The sequence below is a fragment of the Gavia stellata genome, chromosome 14 (assembly GCF_030936135.1).
Source record: "Gavia stellata isolate bGavSte3 chromosome 14, bGavSte3.hap2, whole genome shotgun sequence".
Taxonomy (NCBI): Eukaryota; Metazoa; Chordata; class Aves; order Gaviiformes; family Gaviidae; genus Gavia; species Gavia stellata.
In genome coordinates, this window is record NC_082607.1 from 17,972,887 (window position 1) to 17,987,354 (window position 14,468).

A 14,468-nucleotide genomic window follows, 5' to 3' on the forward strand; every position below is an offset into this window, starting at 1 on the left:
TTAGATCAGCATTTTAAATTCAGTAACTTCGTAATTCAGGTTTGGAAGCCTTTTGGCAGGGTTTTGCCCAGAGCTTTTGTTAAATATTTTGTTGATTTCATTCTTGCAATGTTTGTTTGTTAAGAAGTAAAACATGCTTTTAAAGCTATAAATAAACCTCTGTGTGTTTTCCAGGTAAATTTTTATTGTCCTGTAAAACTTGATGATCTTCCCGCCTTTTTTAACAGTTTGGGTTTTTTTATTTTATTTTGTTTTTAATGTTCTGGTGTTTGCCTCTGCATGGCAGGGAAGGCAGGCAAGGGTGAGATGGGATGGAAGAGGCATTATTTTAATACATAAAGGATGGCTAGTTTAATTTAGCCAGTTTCCAGGCATGCATATGGGTATGATCTATTCTTTGGTCTGTGAAATTGAAACATTTATTCTTTGCTTAGGAAATCTGAAAGGAGAGCCCTGCTTATGAAGAGATGACGTGTAATGGCCCAGATAACTCAGAAGCTTGTGCCACTCCAGACGCTGACCGTGACCAGGAATGGGCACAGGAACACTACCGACTAGGAACTTTTGTTGAATTTCCACTTGGCTGTCCGGTTTCGGCATCAGCGCTAGCACGAGCTGGCTTTGTTTATACTGGAGAAGGTGACAAAGTGAAGTGCTTCAGTTGCCATACAACTGTTGAAGGATGGGTGCCTGGGGATTCTGCAGTTGAGAAACACAAAAAGTTTTCCCCAAATTGCAAATTTATTACCAAATCTACTTTTCTGGAAAATAACATGCATCCTCTCACCCAGAACTACCAGCATAGGACTGAAAACGGTTCCAGCAATTCAGCCCTCCTGTGTGCTCTGGATGACCCATCTGATGTGGAGGCAGATTACCTTTTGAGAACTAGGCAGGTTGTGGATATGTCAGATAATTTGTATCCTAAAAATCCCGCTATGTGCAGCGAAGAGATAAGATTAAAGTCTTTCCACAACTGGCCCCTCAATGACCAGTTGACACCAAAGGAATTAGCTAATGCTGGATTCTATTATATAGGTGTTGGTGATGAAGTGGCATGTTTTTGTTGTGGTGGAAAATTGAAAAAGTGGGAACCCAGTGACAGAGCTTGGTCAGAACACAGGAGGCATTTTCCCAAATGCTTTTTTGTCCTGGGCCGGGATGTTGGAAATGTTCCAAGTGAATCTATTCCTGCTGAGCTTGGGAGAAGTGGTCTGAACAATGCACAGTATCCAAGGAATCCATCTATGGCAAAATATGGAAGACGTTTACAAACATTTTTAACTTGGATATATCCTGTTGACAAGGAGCAACTTGCTGAAGCTGGGTTCTATAGCATAGGTAAGCCAGACATTTTAAAATGACTGATGTCTTTTACAAAGAAATTTTGTATGAGTAACTGTCTTGTTATGAAAAAGTAAGCATTTTATTATTCTAATATGGAATGATTTGCCAGAATATCTTTACTCTGTAAACTACTTTTCATAGTTCTTGTGTAAAATGATAGATCAAGTATTTTTAATAGCAACATATAAACTTGGTCATAAACTCATTTTTGGCAGTAAAACATCAAAGTGTGTTTTCCTTGCCTGCTAAAACCCTCATAATACATCTTTCTTAATGACAGTTATTGAAGTTAATATCTTTTAAAAAAACCAAGTGCTGTCCTCCAGGTATCTACCTTAGGTCTAAAGGAGTGGGCTTGTGGGCTGTACAGAAACCTATGAACAAGGCAATCCAGGTTGTGTGCCATTTTATTTAGTTAACACATGTTTGCACTATCGTAGCATTCGGACACCCGAAACTAGCAAATGCTGTTGCTACCTACTGTAAAAGCTTTATGAAGACAATTTCTCCAGTGGAAGAGCTTTTACTGTTAGACATACAGTGTATGACTTGGATAAGATTCCAACATCTTTGTGCATTGGTTTCCCAATTAGATTGAATTGCACAGTGCCGTTAAAACTCTTTGAAATTCTTCACTGAGAGATGATGTACAAGTGCAAAGTGTTGCTATTATTAGGTCACAAAGAAAAGGGGATTATCCGGGATAATTTCTTGCTCTCTTCTTAATTGGCTTCTCTCTTAGTAGCTCTCGGAAGAACTTTTTAATCTGATTCCATTTGTTTTACTTGTGGCCATAAATAAAACCTTTGATATATTCTTGTATAGGTGATATATCAGGCAATATTTGTACCCAGTAGAACTGTTTTTTATTGATTGCTTCTTGGATTCCTAAAAGTACCTAGCTTCTCACAGCCAAGTGAGATCTGTATTGTGGAGGTGCACTAAATGGGCACCAGTTTATCAGACCTGATGGCTGTTCAAGTGACTTCTGTGAAAACTCTGTTTCCTGTGGCCTGAGAGAGATTTTTTTTTTTTTAAATTTTCTTTTTCTTCCCCCTGCAGAACTAAATTAATCCATACCTCCTCTCATTTCAATAAACACAATATCTGAGCAGTTTCTGGCACAGTCTTTGATTACAGTAGGCATAGTGCTAGAACAGAGAGAATGCAGTTTCTCCTAACATCTCCATCGGTTATGCTACTGCTGTATAGAGCCCATTAATCTTAATGGTGAAATGGAGGACCAAAAAGGCATGTAAACATCCTTAATTCTTTGTGGTAGACTACTTCACGGCTTGTTTACCAGTGGATTGAGCTATTTGATAATAGATTATTTTTACCTTTCGCTTTTTATCTGTATAATTACTTGCTAAAATAAAATTAAGGAATATTTCATGTGACTCTTATTTTGTATTTTTTAGCTCAAGTTTCTCCTGAACATTTGTATCAAAACATATGTATTTTGTCCTCCTTTAAAATGGAGTTCTTTTTAGTTACAGTTGCTAATCAATAAAATAAATATTTTTTCTTAATAATGTAACATTTTAGTTGAAAACTTATTGTTAGGCCTACTAGAAGTACATAACTTTATTCTCGTATGTTTCCTCAGGTAACGGTGATCATGTTGTGTGTTTCCACTGTGGTGGAGGATTGCAAGAATGGAAAATAAATGAAGATCCATGGGATCAACATGCCAAATGGTTTCCTGGGTATATTTTACTGTTTTCTTGTTGCATGTCTGAGTCTTATTTACAGTATATTACATTTTAATGACAGAGCATACTAATAAACGTTTCAGAAGGCTGACTATGGCTTAACATTGTTTAGATTTATGAAAATAATTTTTTTTTTTGGTTGCCCTCCTCCACTTCCTTCTCCTTCATTTTTGTCATGTAGGCACCAAAGGAATATCAGTTAATCTTCCATGGTTTATGTTTTTCCTTTTGAATAAGCAGAAAATATTTTAAGGAATTGTTTGCATGGGGTCCTTATTTTTGTTGTTCCATCTGTTCTACCTTCTGTAATCCTGTTATATGTATAATCATCAAGATATGCTTTGTTGTAACATTGGAGGCTTCAAAAGAGGACATTAGCCCAATGTCGTCTTTGAGCGGTAGGAGGGAGTTCTTCTAAAGTGGATGGGAAAGAGAACTAAATCTCAAAAGGTTGAGGGCACAACTAACTCATTAGAGGTGATCAGTCTGATCAAAGGTTGCCCTGAAATTGTACCTTCTGAATAACTTTACTTTTAAGTCAGTGTTGTTTCTATGCCAGCTTGTTTGTAGGAATTATTAAAGGGAAGAGAAGATTTCTGTGTCTGGACTTAACTGATGTCTCAGCTAGCAGAATCGTGAAGTTTTGTGAATATATATCTGATATTTTTTTTTCCTCATTATCCAAGTGCTACATTCTAATTATTATTTTAATAGCTTCATACATGCCAAAGTTTGTAACTTATGTCAGGATACAAAATGAACTTCTGTCATGGTGCAAACAAACCTGAAGAAGTCAGCAGTGGTATTGAATTCAAAACATACTTCTGCATAATTTTACAGGATTGAGGATTCCAGATCCAGAAGTAGTTTTTTAGAAAGATTGCCAATTTTGTCTAAAACCTGTCTTGAGGAAAGAAGCAATAGTATATGACTCATGATTTCTTACAGGTGGATAAAAGCTGTCCAAGTACAAAGACTTAGTTACTTGTATAACATTGATACAATCAATGTCTTTTATGTGTTAGCTGCCACATTTGTCTTCCGTGGTGAAAGGCTGATCCTTTTTTCAATAGTGGTACAGGCAGCTTTTAATTATTAGTCTCTGCCACTTGAAAGAAATGCCATTCCAAGATTTTGGCATGGTGAACTGAATGGTTAAGACACATTTTCTTGCTACATTTCACTCCTCCTTATATGGACTTGATTTGATTTTAATTTGCTTAAGTTATGTCAGATTTGATTACTTCCTCTCAGATCATTAACTGTCTTACATGGAGTTTTTATTTGCACATCAACTTCAGTGGCAGTGTCTAAGTCTCACAGCACGCTATCTACATCCATGAACTGCTGAAGCTAGAGAACTATTGTCGAGGAGTTACCGGCATTCCCTAAATATTCTGGTGGGGAAGAGCTCTGCCCAGTGGCTAGGACTGGTTGGAAAATAGTGGAAGAAAGCATGTAAGGGACCTGTCTGACCAGTGACTGTTTTTCTTTGATTGCAAAAGACTAAAAGAACCAACACTTTAACATAATGTTTGTTTTTCATTGGAGTCTTTACTTTTATAAACTTGTGGCATCAGCTGTCATGGCCATCAAGTCTTAGGTTTCTGTTTCAACAAATGTGAAAAAGAGAAGTACTACTGAAGTGATTAAGATGTTTTTAGAAATGTTTAAATAACATTACTGATGTTGACTAAACATTTAGAGATTTCAAAAGCAAGCATTCTGTATGATGTAGGAAATGTATCGAAACTTTCCAAAGTTATATAGTCAATTTTTGTTTGCTGCTTATGCAGTTTTATTATAACTAAATATTTTCATTTATAGGTGCAGATTTGTGAGAAAGGAAAAGGGGCTAGAATTTATAAATAACGTTCACTTAAAAGACGGATGTAGGGACTCAACAGTAAGTGTATTGCTTATTAATCGACTATCATTTTGTTAAAATAGGAAACAATCTTAACATAATTTTCATATAAAGTTACTTTTCTAATTATCTGCATATCATTTAGTCCTTCTTTCATTGGAAGAAAGGGAAAGACACTGAAGTATGTTTTGGTTCTGTCATTCAGGGTTTATAGATCTCACAGTTCTCCTTAGTTGGGTTACGGATCACAGGTAGGGTACATTGTATATGTTGTATGTTTGGTACTGAACAAGTGCTGGGTTTTTTATAGCCTGGGAACCTAAGGTTTATGATAAATAGTTTCCTTATTCAAATGTAGTAGATTAAGTTTTCTTTCTGGTAGAGCATTGTTAAACTTGTATGCAGTCACTAAAATTAAACCCAATGTTATTTTAGAATTCTTCGATAGACTGAGAATCATGTACATATTATTATAACAAAGATGGGATAAAATGAAAATTTAAAATAATATGAAAGACAACAATACACTGATCCCTTTGCGGTTGTTCAGAGCAGATTAAATAGTTTTGTCAATAAAATAACTGAGATCAAATAGCTAATTTTGTCTTGTAACTGTATAGGCTTCCTTCTACCTTCTCCAGAATTGTAATTTTGTCTGTTTATATTTCACTTTTAGACAGAAGCTGCTGAAGGGACAATACTTCCTAAAGGTATCTATTTTTTTAAAAAAAAAAACCAAACCTAATAACCAGCCCCGCTATTTTGGAATATCCATATTTGCATGTAAAGTAAAGGAAACGGTCAATTTTAAAAAGAACCCTATTACATTTTTAAATAAAGCTTGACAGGCAAATTGTTGGATGATACTGTTCCATTGCTTCATTGCTTCTAAACAACTGCGGAATGAATTTTATTTCTCTTGGGGGACATCTAATCATGGTTGGATAAATATTGTAAAGTAAAGACTGTAAACCATGAAAGAAGTATGTATAGGATGCAGTCGTCTTTTTATAGCTAGTAAGTATGCATCAAGTATTGAATTAGTAGTGCTGTGGGATGAATGTTAAAGAATACTGAAATGAAACAATCATTGTTGCTTTTCATGAAGCAGGAAGAGTTGGTCTGTTAAACAGCAAGGACCAGGAAGCTGAGAAAGCTTAAATGGCTTATGTGTTCCAGTATTATGCATTCCTGCAATGTCTTTCACAAATACCAAGCAATAAAAAGACAAGACAGTTGTCTACGACCCCTACAAGGGGTAACAGGAATACAGTCAAGCAGCTTCATCACAGCGAATGGTAGCTGTTGCTAATAACAGTGGTTACACAAAACCTATATTAGAAATCTGTCACAGACAGCTCATTTATGAGAGTGAAAACTAGGTTAAAAATCTTGCTCTTTGAACAATCTTGGTAGGTAAAGAAGAAATTAGTCACTTACATGTAATAGAAGAACTGGAAATAAGACACACTGCTAAAAAAATCAATTCAAAAAATTACATTGAAAAGAGGAAGGGAGAGGTCCAACAGACTGAAAAATGGTTTCCCAAAGTACTGTTATGTCTTATTGTGGATAGGCTTGCTTGCTGATTGTACTGTGTTTTGGTTTTGTAAATTCAAATGATTTATTGGCTTCTCTCAACATATATATGATTTTTTTTTTTCCTTCCCTGAACTGAATTAAAATTAATGTAATGTTACCAAATACTTAGGTATCTATTGAGCCTTGGAATTTTGGATGAATTTCAGTTAACATTCAGTTACGGAATTTCTGACGTTTAAGACATTTTACTTAAGAAGTTGAAGTAGTTAATTTGAATAGCAACTCTAGGAGGATTTCTATATTATAAATAGGTGAAGGAAGACTAGGAAAGCTAGGATAGAAGAAATCTCAAATCTGCAGTTTTTTGTGTTTTGACAATGCAGTTTTTACAACTAGCAAAATTCTTAAATCAGAAATATAGTTCCTTTTGGCTAGATATCTTCAAAGGTGTCTTAGAGTACTGTAGTGAATACTGTCTGATAATCAGATTCATCCTTGTTAAATTCTTGTTTGTTTGTTTTTAATTTCTTGTTTTAGATGATCTCTTACAGAATCCTTTGGTACAAAGTGCCATAGACATGGGTTTCAGTTTGTCTGAGATTAGGAACACCATGGAAAAGAAATTGCAGATGTCTGGAGAAAGTCACACATCTGTTGAGGATCTGGTAGCAGACTTAAGTGCTCAGAAAGAAAATACAAGGGAAGAAGAACCAAATGAAATCCCAGTTGAGCAAGATGAGCTTATTCAATTACACAACCTCTGTGTGTACTTTCATATCGGCTCTTTAGTCTATGAAATATATTTTATTGTTATCTGTTTATTCTACCCTCTGATCCAAGTCTTATTTAAGGTGAAGTTACAGCATTGTAACTTAAATTTTAAGACATTTATTTTTGGGCATTAAGAAAAAACCCTTAGGAGACTTGTAGTTTAAGACAACATATGAGTGAATTCATAGGGAGGGAAGAGACCATCTGGTTGGCACGATAGGCAGAGATCTTACCAGCCTACTCTTATTAAAAAGATTTTTAGTGGACATCATTGCGGGGGGGGGAAAGAACTTGCAATGAAGATGGATGTTATTTTTGTGGTTAGTTGTGTAGAGCTTTCCCCAAGTGGCAGGAAAGGTGTTTGAAGTTTGCGTTTTCAAATGGGCCATACTGGAATAATAAAGAGCTCATGTACAATGCAAAATTGATTCTTTCTGTATTACAAATTTTTAAGCTTTTGAAGTATGGGCATTTTGAAAATGGAGGCAGGGAAGGAAATTACATCCTCATTCTTTCCATTGGGGAAACTCTTTGGAAGAAAAAAAAACCAAACAAAACCCAAATTACTTAACTGGTATCAACGAGCCTTTCTTTCATCTTCTGTACAAGTTTTGGGAAGTTGTCAATGGGAAGTCTGTGAAAAGAATGGCTCCTGATTGAAATAAGCATATCCTAAATTCTATAGATATTTCACGCTCTTGCAAATATAGATAGCTGAATTCCCTGCTTGCATTGGCCTGGGAGATGTAATGAGATGGGAGGGGAAAAAAAAACCCAGAGGATTCCATGCTGCAGCTTGGTTTCCTCTCTTGTAAATTTTTTTTTCTTTTTAAAGGTGTGACCTTTAAATCATATGAAGAAAACCTTGTCCTTGTGTGTAAAGGAAAAAAAAAAAAAAGATATTTAATGGTACTAAGTATGTTAACTTCTTTTTATGTGTTTATTTTCCTTAGATCTCAGTACTGAAGAGAAGTTAAGACGCTTGCAGGAAGAAAAGCTTTGTAAAATCTGTATGGCTAAAGACATATCAGTAGTCCTCATTCCCTGTGGTCACCTAGTTGCCTGTAAGGAATGTGCTGAAGCACTTAATAAATGCCCTCTGTGTCGTACAAATATTACAAAAAGACAGGAAATCTTTATGTATTAATGAAATATACAGTACTGTGGATGCAAATGTTTCCTGCTTTACTGCTTTGAATATGTGTAATATAATGTAAAAAATGCAGTTAATTCCAGGATGTAATCATATGGCAGTATTTAGACTTTTCTGCTGTCAAACTCTACATAGGTTTTAATATTTTAAAAATTATTTTGCTTAAGTGAAATTTTTGTATGTAAAAACCAATATTGAAAGGCAAATATGTATATTCTGTAAATGCAATTCATAGATCTGATTTGGGAAAGCCTAAGTAATGCAGAGCTTTATTTATGTGATCATTCCTTTGCTTCACTTTAGTAGGACTCTGTACAACTGAAGTTTATGCAAATACAGTTGTATAAAGAGTCCGGCCCTATATAAAATTTGTAAATAAGTGAATTTTAAAAATTATTATATACATGTATATTATATCTGAGATCTTAGCTTCTCAAAAATGTTATGTAAGATTGAAAATGGTGTCTTATTTCTGCAACTTCAGCTGTGACATAATTCAGAGAATATGCGTAAACCTGCTGCTGCAATATTTCACCTTATGTTTGCTACTGCTACTTTGTAAGTTTGTCTGTTTTGAGATATAATTTGTAAACATAATTTATTTTTCCTGGTTTAGATGTATAAATTGGCTTCCGTAAACTGGTTTTAGCCATCTGTTTTTCACAAAAATCCCTCTGTATGTAAAATGTACATTAATTTCATTCCTTAAAAGAGAACTCAACAGAATTGAAGGAGATCTTATGTACCTTGTGCCCTTCATGAAAGGAGTGGTCTCATTTTATAATTGCCCCCCCCCTTCACAAAAAGGTGTTCATTGTTTGATTTTAATTTTTCTTGTGTTTTTTCAACATTTAGCATTATCCTAACTCGTTTTTCTGCTAATACTTTGCAGTGCTTCCATTTGTCTTTTTTTGTAAGAGAAGATTAAACTGTCTTCATGAAAATGCTTGCTTTTTTTTTAATTACAACTAATGTTAGAAACCTTTCATTTTTGTTCTTGTCAGTTTGCAGTATTTAAATTAAAAAGTTAAGAACTATTCTAGTGAGAGTCACCTTAAAATATTTAATAAGCTATTTCTTACTGGACTGATCGTCAATTCTCCAATTAAAAAAGTATCATAGCTTTGTATTTAAGTACTGCTGGTTTACGATCACTCTACTTAATTAAGTGACTTCCTTATTTTCTGGAGCTACTAGTATGTTCTGTGTATATATTTTTATCTTTGAGTCCTACACACTAATAGATTTAGAATATAGAATATACAGAATATAGTTTTTCATATGATAAAAGTTTTAAATCCAATACACAGAAATTTAATGTCTACTTTTTCTATTTTTTTAAATATGTCCTGTGGTCATATGCTGGTGTAAATGTTATGAATATTTTAAATAAAGTGCAACCCAGTTGTTCCTTGATCAGCATATTTGGTTCTCACACGCAAAAAAAAAAAATCATAATGGAAGGTTGTTTTCTGTTGCTTTTTTTGGTAACTCAACTGTTACTAATTTAACCTGGGTGTTATTAAGAATAACAAATATGTTTTAATTGGAGAGGAAATAAAATCTATTGTTTGTATAAATTAAAGTTTGTTAATTATAAAATTAAAATATGTTAATTTTGCTGTTTTCTGTAATAAATCAGAATTTGGTTCTTAGGAATACATGATGACTAGAAATTCATACAGAATTCAGCACAGAAAGGTTTTATTTTGCCTTTTTGTGCCTTTGTGAAGAGTTTAGTGTTTCAGATGATTCATGCATATGGGGATTTTTCAGGACAGATACGGACTAGCAGTTCTGACAGGCTTATTTCTGGCTCCCATTTTCACTGACAGGGAAGGGTTTTCTGTACTTTTCAAGGGAAGTTAAGGGGGGTGTGTTTGCCTATGAGCTGGTGTATCTTCCCTGAAATAGCTTGTTTAGTTAGTGTTGCGAACCATGTTACGCTGACTTGCTTAAGCAGATGGTTTGTTACCTAACCTTGACCCAAGTCATGTGAGAGAGACTATCTGGATGAGCTGGATCCAACTTACAGGCTGCAGAACTTGGCACGTGGCTCGACAAAGCCCTGTCTGGGAAAGAGATTGACCAAATTTTACTTAGAACTGTTACAAAACTAAATCCTAGTAAGGAGATGATTTTGGATGTAAGTATCGTATGTAAACTGTCTGAGAAAAGCCTGGAAGTAGGTCACAAATAGTATCTTCTAAACTGAAATGGAGGGCAAACACATTGTCCAAATAATATGCAAGCGAATAGCGTAAATGCTTCACGTTAAAGCTTGCTAACTTTTAAAAGGTATACTGTACCCCTTATAACTTTTTTATAAATGTTATAAAAGATAAAATAGCAATTAGGGACATTCAAGGGTTAAAAGCCTGTTAGTGAGATGACAAAATAACTACTCTGTAGGCTTAGGTTTTTTTTAAAAAACTATGGTCAGAGTTCTATTCAGACTGAACGTGAAAAATTAATTAGCATAGTCATCAAATTTTGACAGCTTGAATTAGGAAGATGTTTTTTCAAATTACTTTGATTTTCAGTATCTTAAAGAAACGAGAAGAAATTCCACAGGCTGATAACAGGGGTGAGTGTTTAAAGAGATAGAAATGAAGGATGCAAATAAAGGGAGTAGGAGCACAGGTGCTTTGAAAAGGAGGTTAGTAGCAGGACAGAGATGCCTTGGGAGTTGATTTTTGTAAAAGTGTTACCTGGAATGGAATATCTTCAAGTATCAGTATTCAGTAACATTCTTCTAATAGCTTCTGTGTAAAATCTTCTGCACTTCCATTTTACTTGCAATGGCAGAACTATTTGCTGCTCTAGATACGTGGGACATCTACAGGGGTTTTTAATAATGTGTTCTGGAATGGCTTTGTTTAGAAAACAGGGAAATTGGATGCCTAATTTAGGAATAGAAGGCTAAAATAAGGAAAACCCATAGATTCAATTTTTTTGTTATGCATTTAGCTTTTTCTCACTGCCTTGAAACCTGGGGCTTGAAGCACAATACTGACATCCTCTCCTGGTTGCTGCAGCTCGTATCTCTACAGATACTGAGCTGTCTGTAGTTTTCTTTTTAATTTGTTCTGGGGCTTGATCCAAAGCTTGTAGCACAGTAAAAAGATTTTCAATTATGATAGATTTTTTTTTTTTAAATTAGAGTATTTAAACACTACTTTTAATATTGCCTGGTGAGTTTTGACTGCAATGCTCCAATGTTTATTTTTGTTAGCTTAGCTACCTGTGCAGCCTGAAGCTACAGGACAAATCGTTTGTCAAAGTTTTCAAAGCATTTTTGCTAAACTAAGACATGGGTTTTTAAAGTTAGCTTTTATGCTTGTTTCTATTGAAATTAACAACAATTTAAATACAGTGGGTTGTTAGAATTGAATCGTAACTGGGTGAGAGGTTAATGCAGGCACTTGATTACTGTGTTCATGTGCAACTCCAAGCTGAAGTGGTGTATACTAGGATTAAATGTTACAAGGGGCGGTGACATTTGCTGCCACAGTATTTAGTAACTACTCAGAAGAGAATCTGTTCGGCCTTTCAAGGCGTGCGGGTTCTAGCATATGATGCGTAAGGCCTACCCGAAGGGAAGGTCGGCTCTTCATAGAGCGAAGGAGGAGTTGGAAAATTTTCTGGCTTTTGCAGTGTTTTTCCGTGGCGGTAAGTATGTGAACAGCGAGTCATTACGCAGGGTTCTTTTTTACCCTCCACTTTGTGCATGATTGACTCCTATCAGCAAGAAGGCGAGATGCCAAAGAGCGGGCTAGAGAAGCACTCCCACTGCTACCCCAGGGGCTCTTCACTGCCTCTCTTGAGCAGAACAGCTCGACTGGCCTTAGCTCTTGAACCTGCTTTGTGGCGGGCGATGGTCATCTTCTCCACATGGTCAAATGGGACGAGCCAGCCCAGTGAGATGACCTTCATTCCTCATGGAGCTGAAGTATGAGTGAATACTCTCCCTCTTCCTATTTTTCGTGTGTTTTACATGCGTAAGTTTTACTGAGTAGCTTGGAAATTTGATCAAGAAAATCTTTCCTCCCCCGTGACCCTGCCATGCCTTCCCACTGATTCAGGTTTGCCATCTTTGCAAATGCCACTGTGTCACGTTGCTTCAGGAGATGTACTGATGCTGCTGTACAGCAATTAGTGTGCTGTAATTATAATGTGGCTTTCTGTGAGGAAGAAAATGACCTGTGATAATAAAGGACCTTTGCTGAAATTCAGATTTTTATCTTTAATTTTTTCTTAACCAGGAATTCCTATTAAGCAATACTGACATCAACGTTACAGTAAAACTACAAGCATTAATTCGGAGAATATGGCTCTCTGACCAACTTATCAAAAGAACTTGCTTTTTCCTAGGACAGGAAAGAAGACAGTATATAGTTAGTTATAAATGGCTTGGATAAACAAAACCCCAAGGAAAATATGGGGGGCAAAATGGTATTAATTTTATTGTGAGTATGTAATATTCCAAGGTAGGTAAAAACTACTTGGTTGCCTTTCGGATAATTATTAATTTACAATTTTAGAGCCTGGACAGCTATTGATGATGGCTGAGATAAAATGCTAGAGTCCCCCCTCTGAAAACATCTAGGAGAATCATTACAATAATTGCTGAAAAGCCAAGTGTAGTAGAAATGCATGTGGTCACCTGTACATTTTAGAGAATGAATTAACATAACTTCCAGAAATTACCAAGACAGAGCATTTAAATGTATTCATGTTATGTCTTCTTGATCTTAAGGAGTTAGATCTTGCTGCAAAACTCTTGACATAATTTCTCTTACGTAACTTGGTTTTGCACCATATGATGAAAGTCATTACTTAAGCCAAATAGTTAATCTTCTAAATACAAGCTTTTCAAAAGTGGGTGTCAAGCTACAGTAGTCTCTTCCTTTTAACTCTTGCATAACAGAGAGAGGCTACCGCGTCTAGGATTGACTTTACCTCCCTTTCCTGTATAACCAAGCCGTGGGATGTCATTGGAGTCAGTACAGGAGCTCTGTTGGTAGGGTACAAGCCACCAGAAAAATAACTTGCCTCAAATGTCTCTTCTTGTGTTTTGCAAAATGGAATGTACCAAAAGTAACATTAATTTGACTCCTATCTCTGCATCACAATTTAGCCCTTTTATAACTTTGCTAAAAGTTGCTTTGTAAATGTTTAATCAGCAATTGCAACTTTCTGTAAGGAAGACCCACGTTCCAGGTTGAAAGCTTCGCCTCTGCTGGGCTCACAGCTGGAACCATCGGTACAGAGAACAGAGATAAGGGTACGCCGGGGAGGGGCGGGGTTGGGAATCCCTGTCCTTGGCGCTCATGGTGAGCACCCCAGGAGTGCCCTTTGCCATGGAGGAGAAACACTTTGGTCACAGCTGCTGGCACTGAGGCTTTGCAGGACTTCAACAATCACGCTAAAGGAAGTTACAGTCTAAAAGGAGTATTTATATCTTAACGGTTTTGAACATCTGTGCAAGCCACCAAGATGTTATAAACTGTTGTATTCCTTGCTACTGGTTACGCATTGTGCCACCTACAAAAAATCTAAATCACAGCTAATGACAAGATCACACTTTGCTTTGCTTCCACCTCCCGCTGTCAGAAAGTTGAGGCAGCAAGGATGGCCTTGAGCCCCAGACACGACTGGAAGGAGAGGGGACTTCCGAGGAGCACTGTCTGCAAGAAGCCTTGGAGTTGGTTTATCATGAAATCTAAACCAAAGGAAACACTGTTAGGGATATATGTAGGATCTTGGGAATGTGGTAGGGCAGCCCCAAAACACCATGCAAGCTTATTATCTGAAAGAGTAATCTGTTCCTTGACCTTATCTGTCATGTAAGTAACAACCGCCCCCCTCCCCCTGGCATATTCTCCTACTTTAACCCCCTAAGTTCTAGCCTCAGTTTGTGGGGAAAAGACCGAGATAAACCAATCCATCATCATCATCCAGACCTGGTGTTTGCCTGCAAATACAGAAGACAGCTGTCCCATTCATTTGGTGGAGGATTTTCTTTAAAGCTTAAACATAAATGTACTTGACTTTATTGTTTATAATCATT

General features: G+C 36.1%; 1 protein-coding gene across 2 annotated transcripts; it reads left to right on the top strand.

Moving 5' to 3' along the window:
- The first annotated feature begins 439 nt into the window (after positions 1–439).
- XIAP (X-linked inhibitor of apoptosis) lies at positions 440–8,796 on the top strand. 2 transcript variants are annotated; one of them, XM_009812080.2, is made up of 6 exons: positions 440–1,341; positions 2,957–3,056; positions 4,890–4,968; positions 5,606–5,639; positions 7,009–7,233; positions 8,196–8,796. In XM_009812080.2, exons 1-6 carry the CDS (start codon positions 468–470, stop codon positions 8,387–8,389), a joined length of 1,506 nt encoding a protein of 501 aa, XP_009810382.2. In that variant the 5' UTR covers positions 440–467; the 3' UTR covers positions 8,390–8,796. The 2 variants fall into 2 exon arrangements, with proteins under 2 accessions (XP_009810382.2, XP_059680327.1); XM_059824344.1 differs by lacking the exon at positions 7,009–7,233.
- Positions 8,797–14,468: the final 5,672 nt, after the last annotated feature.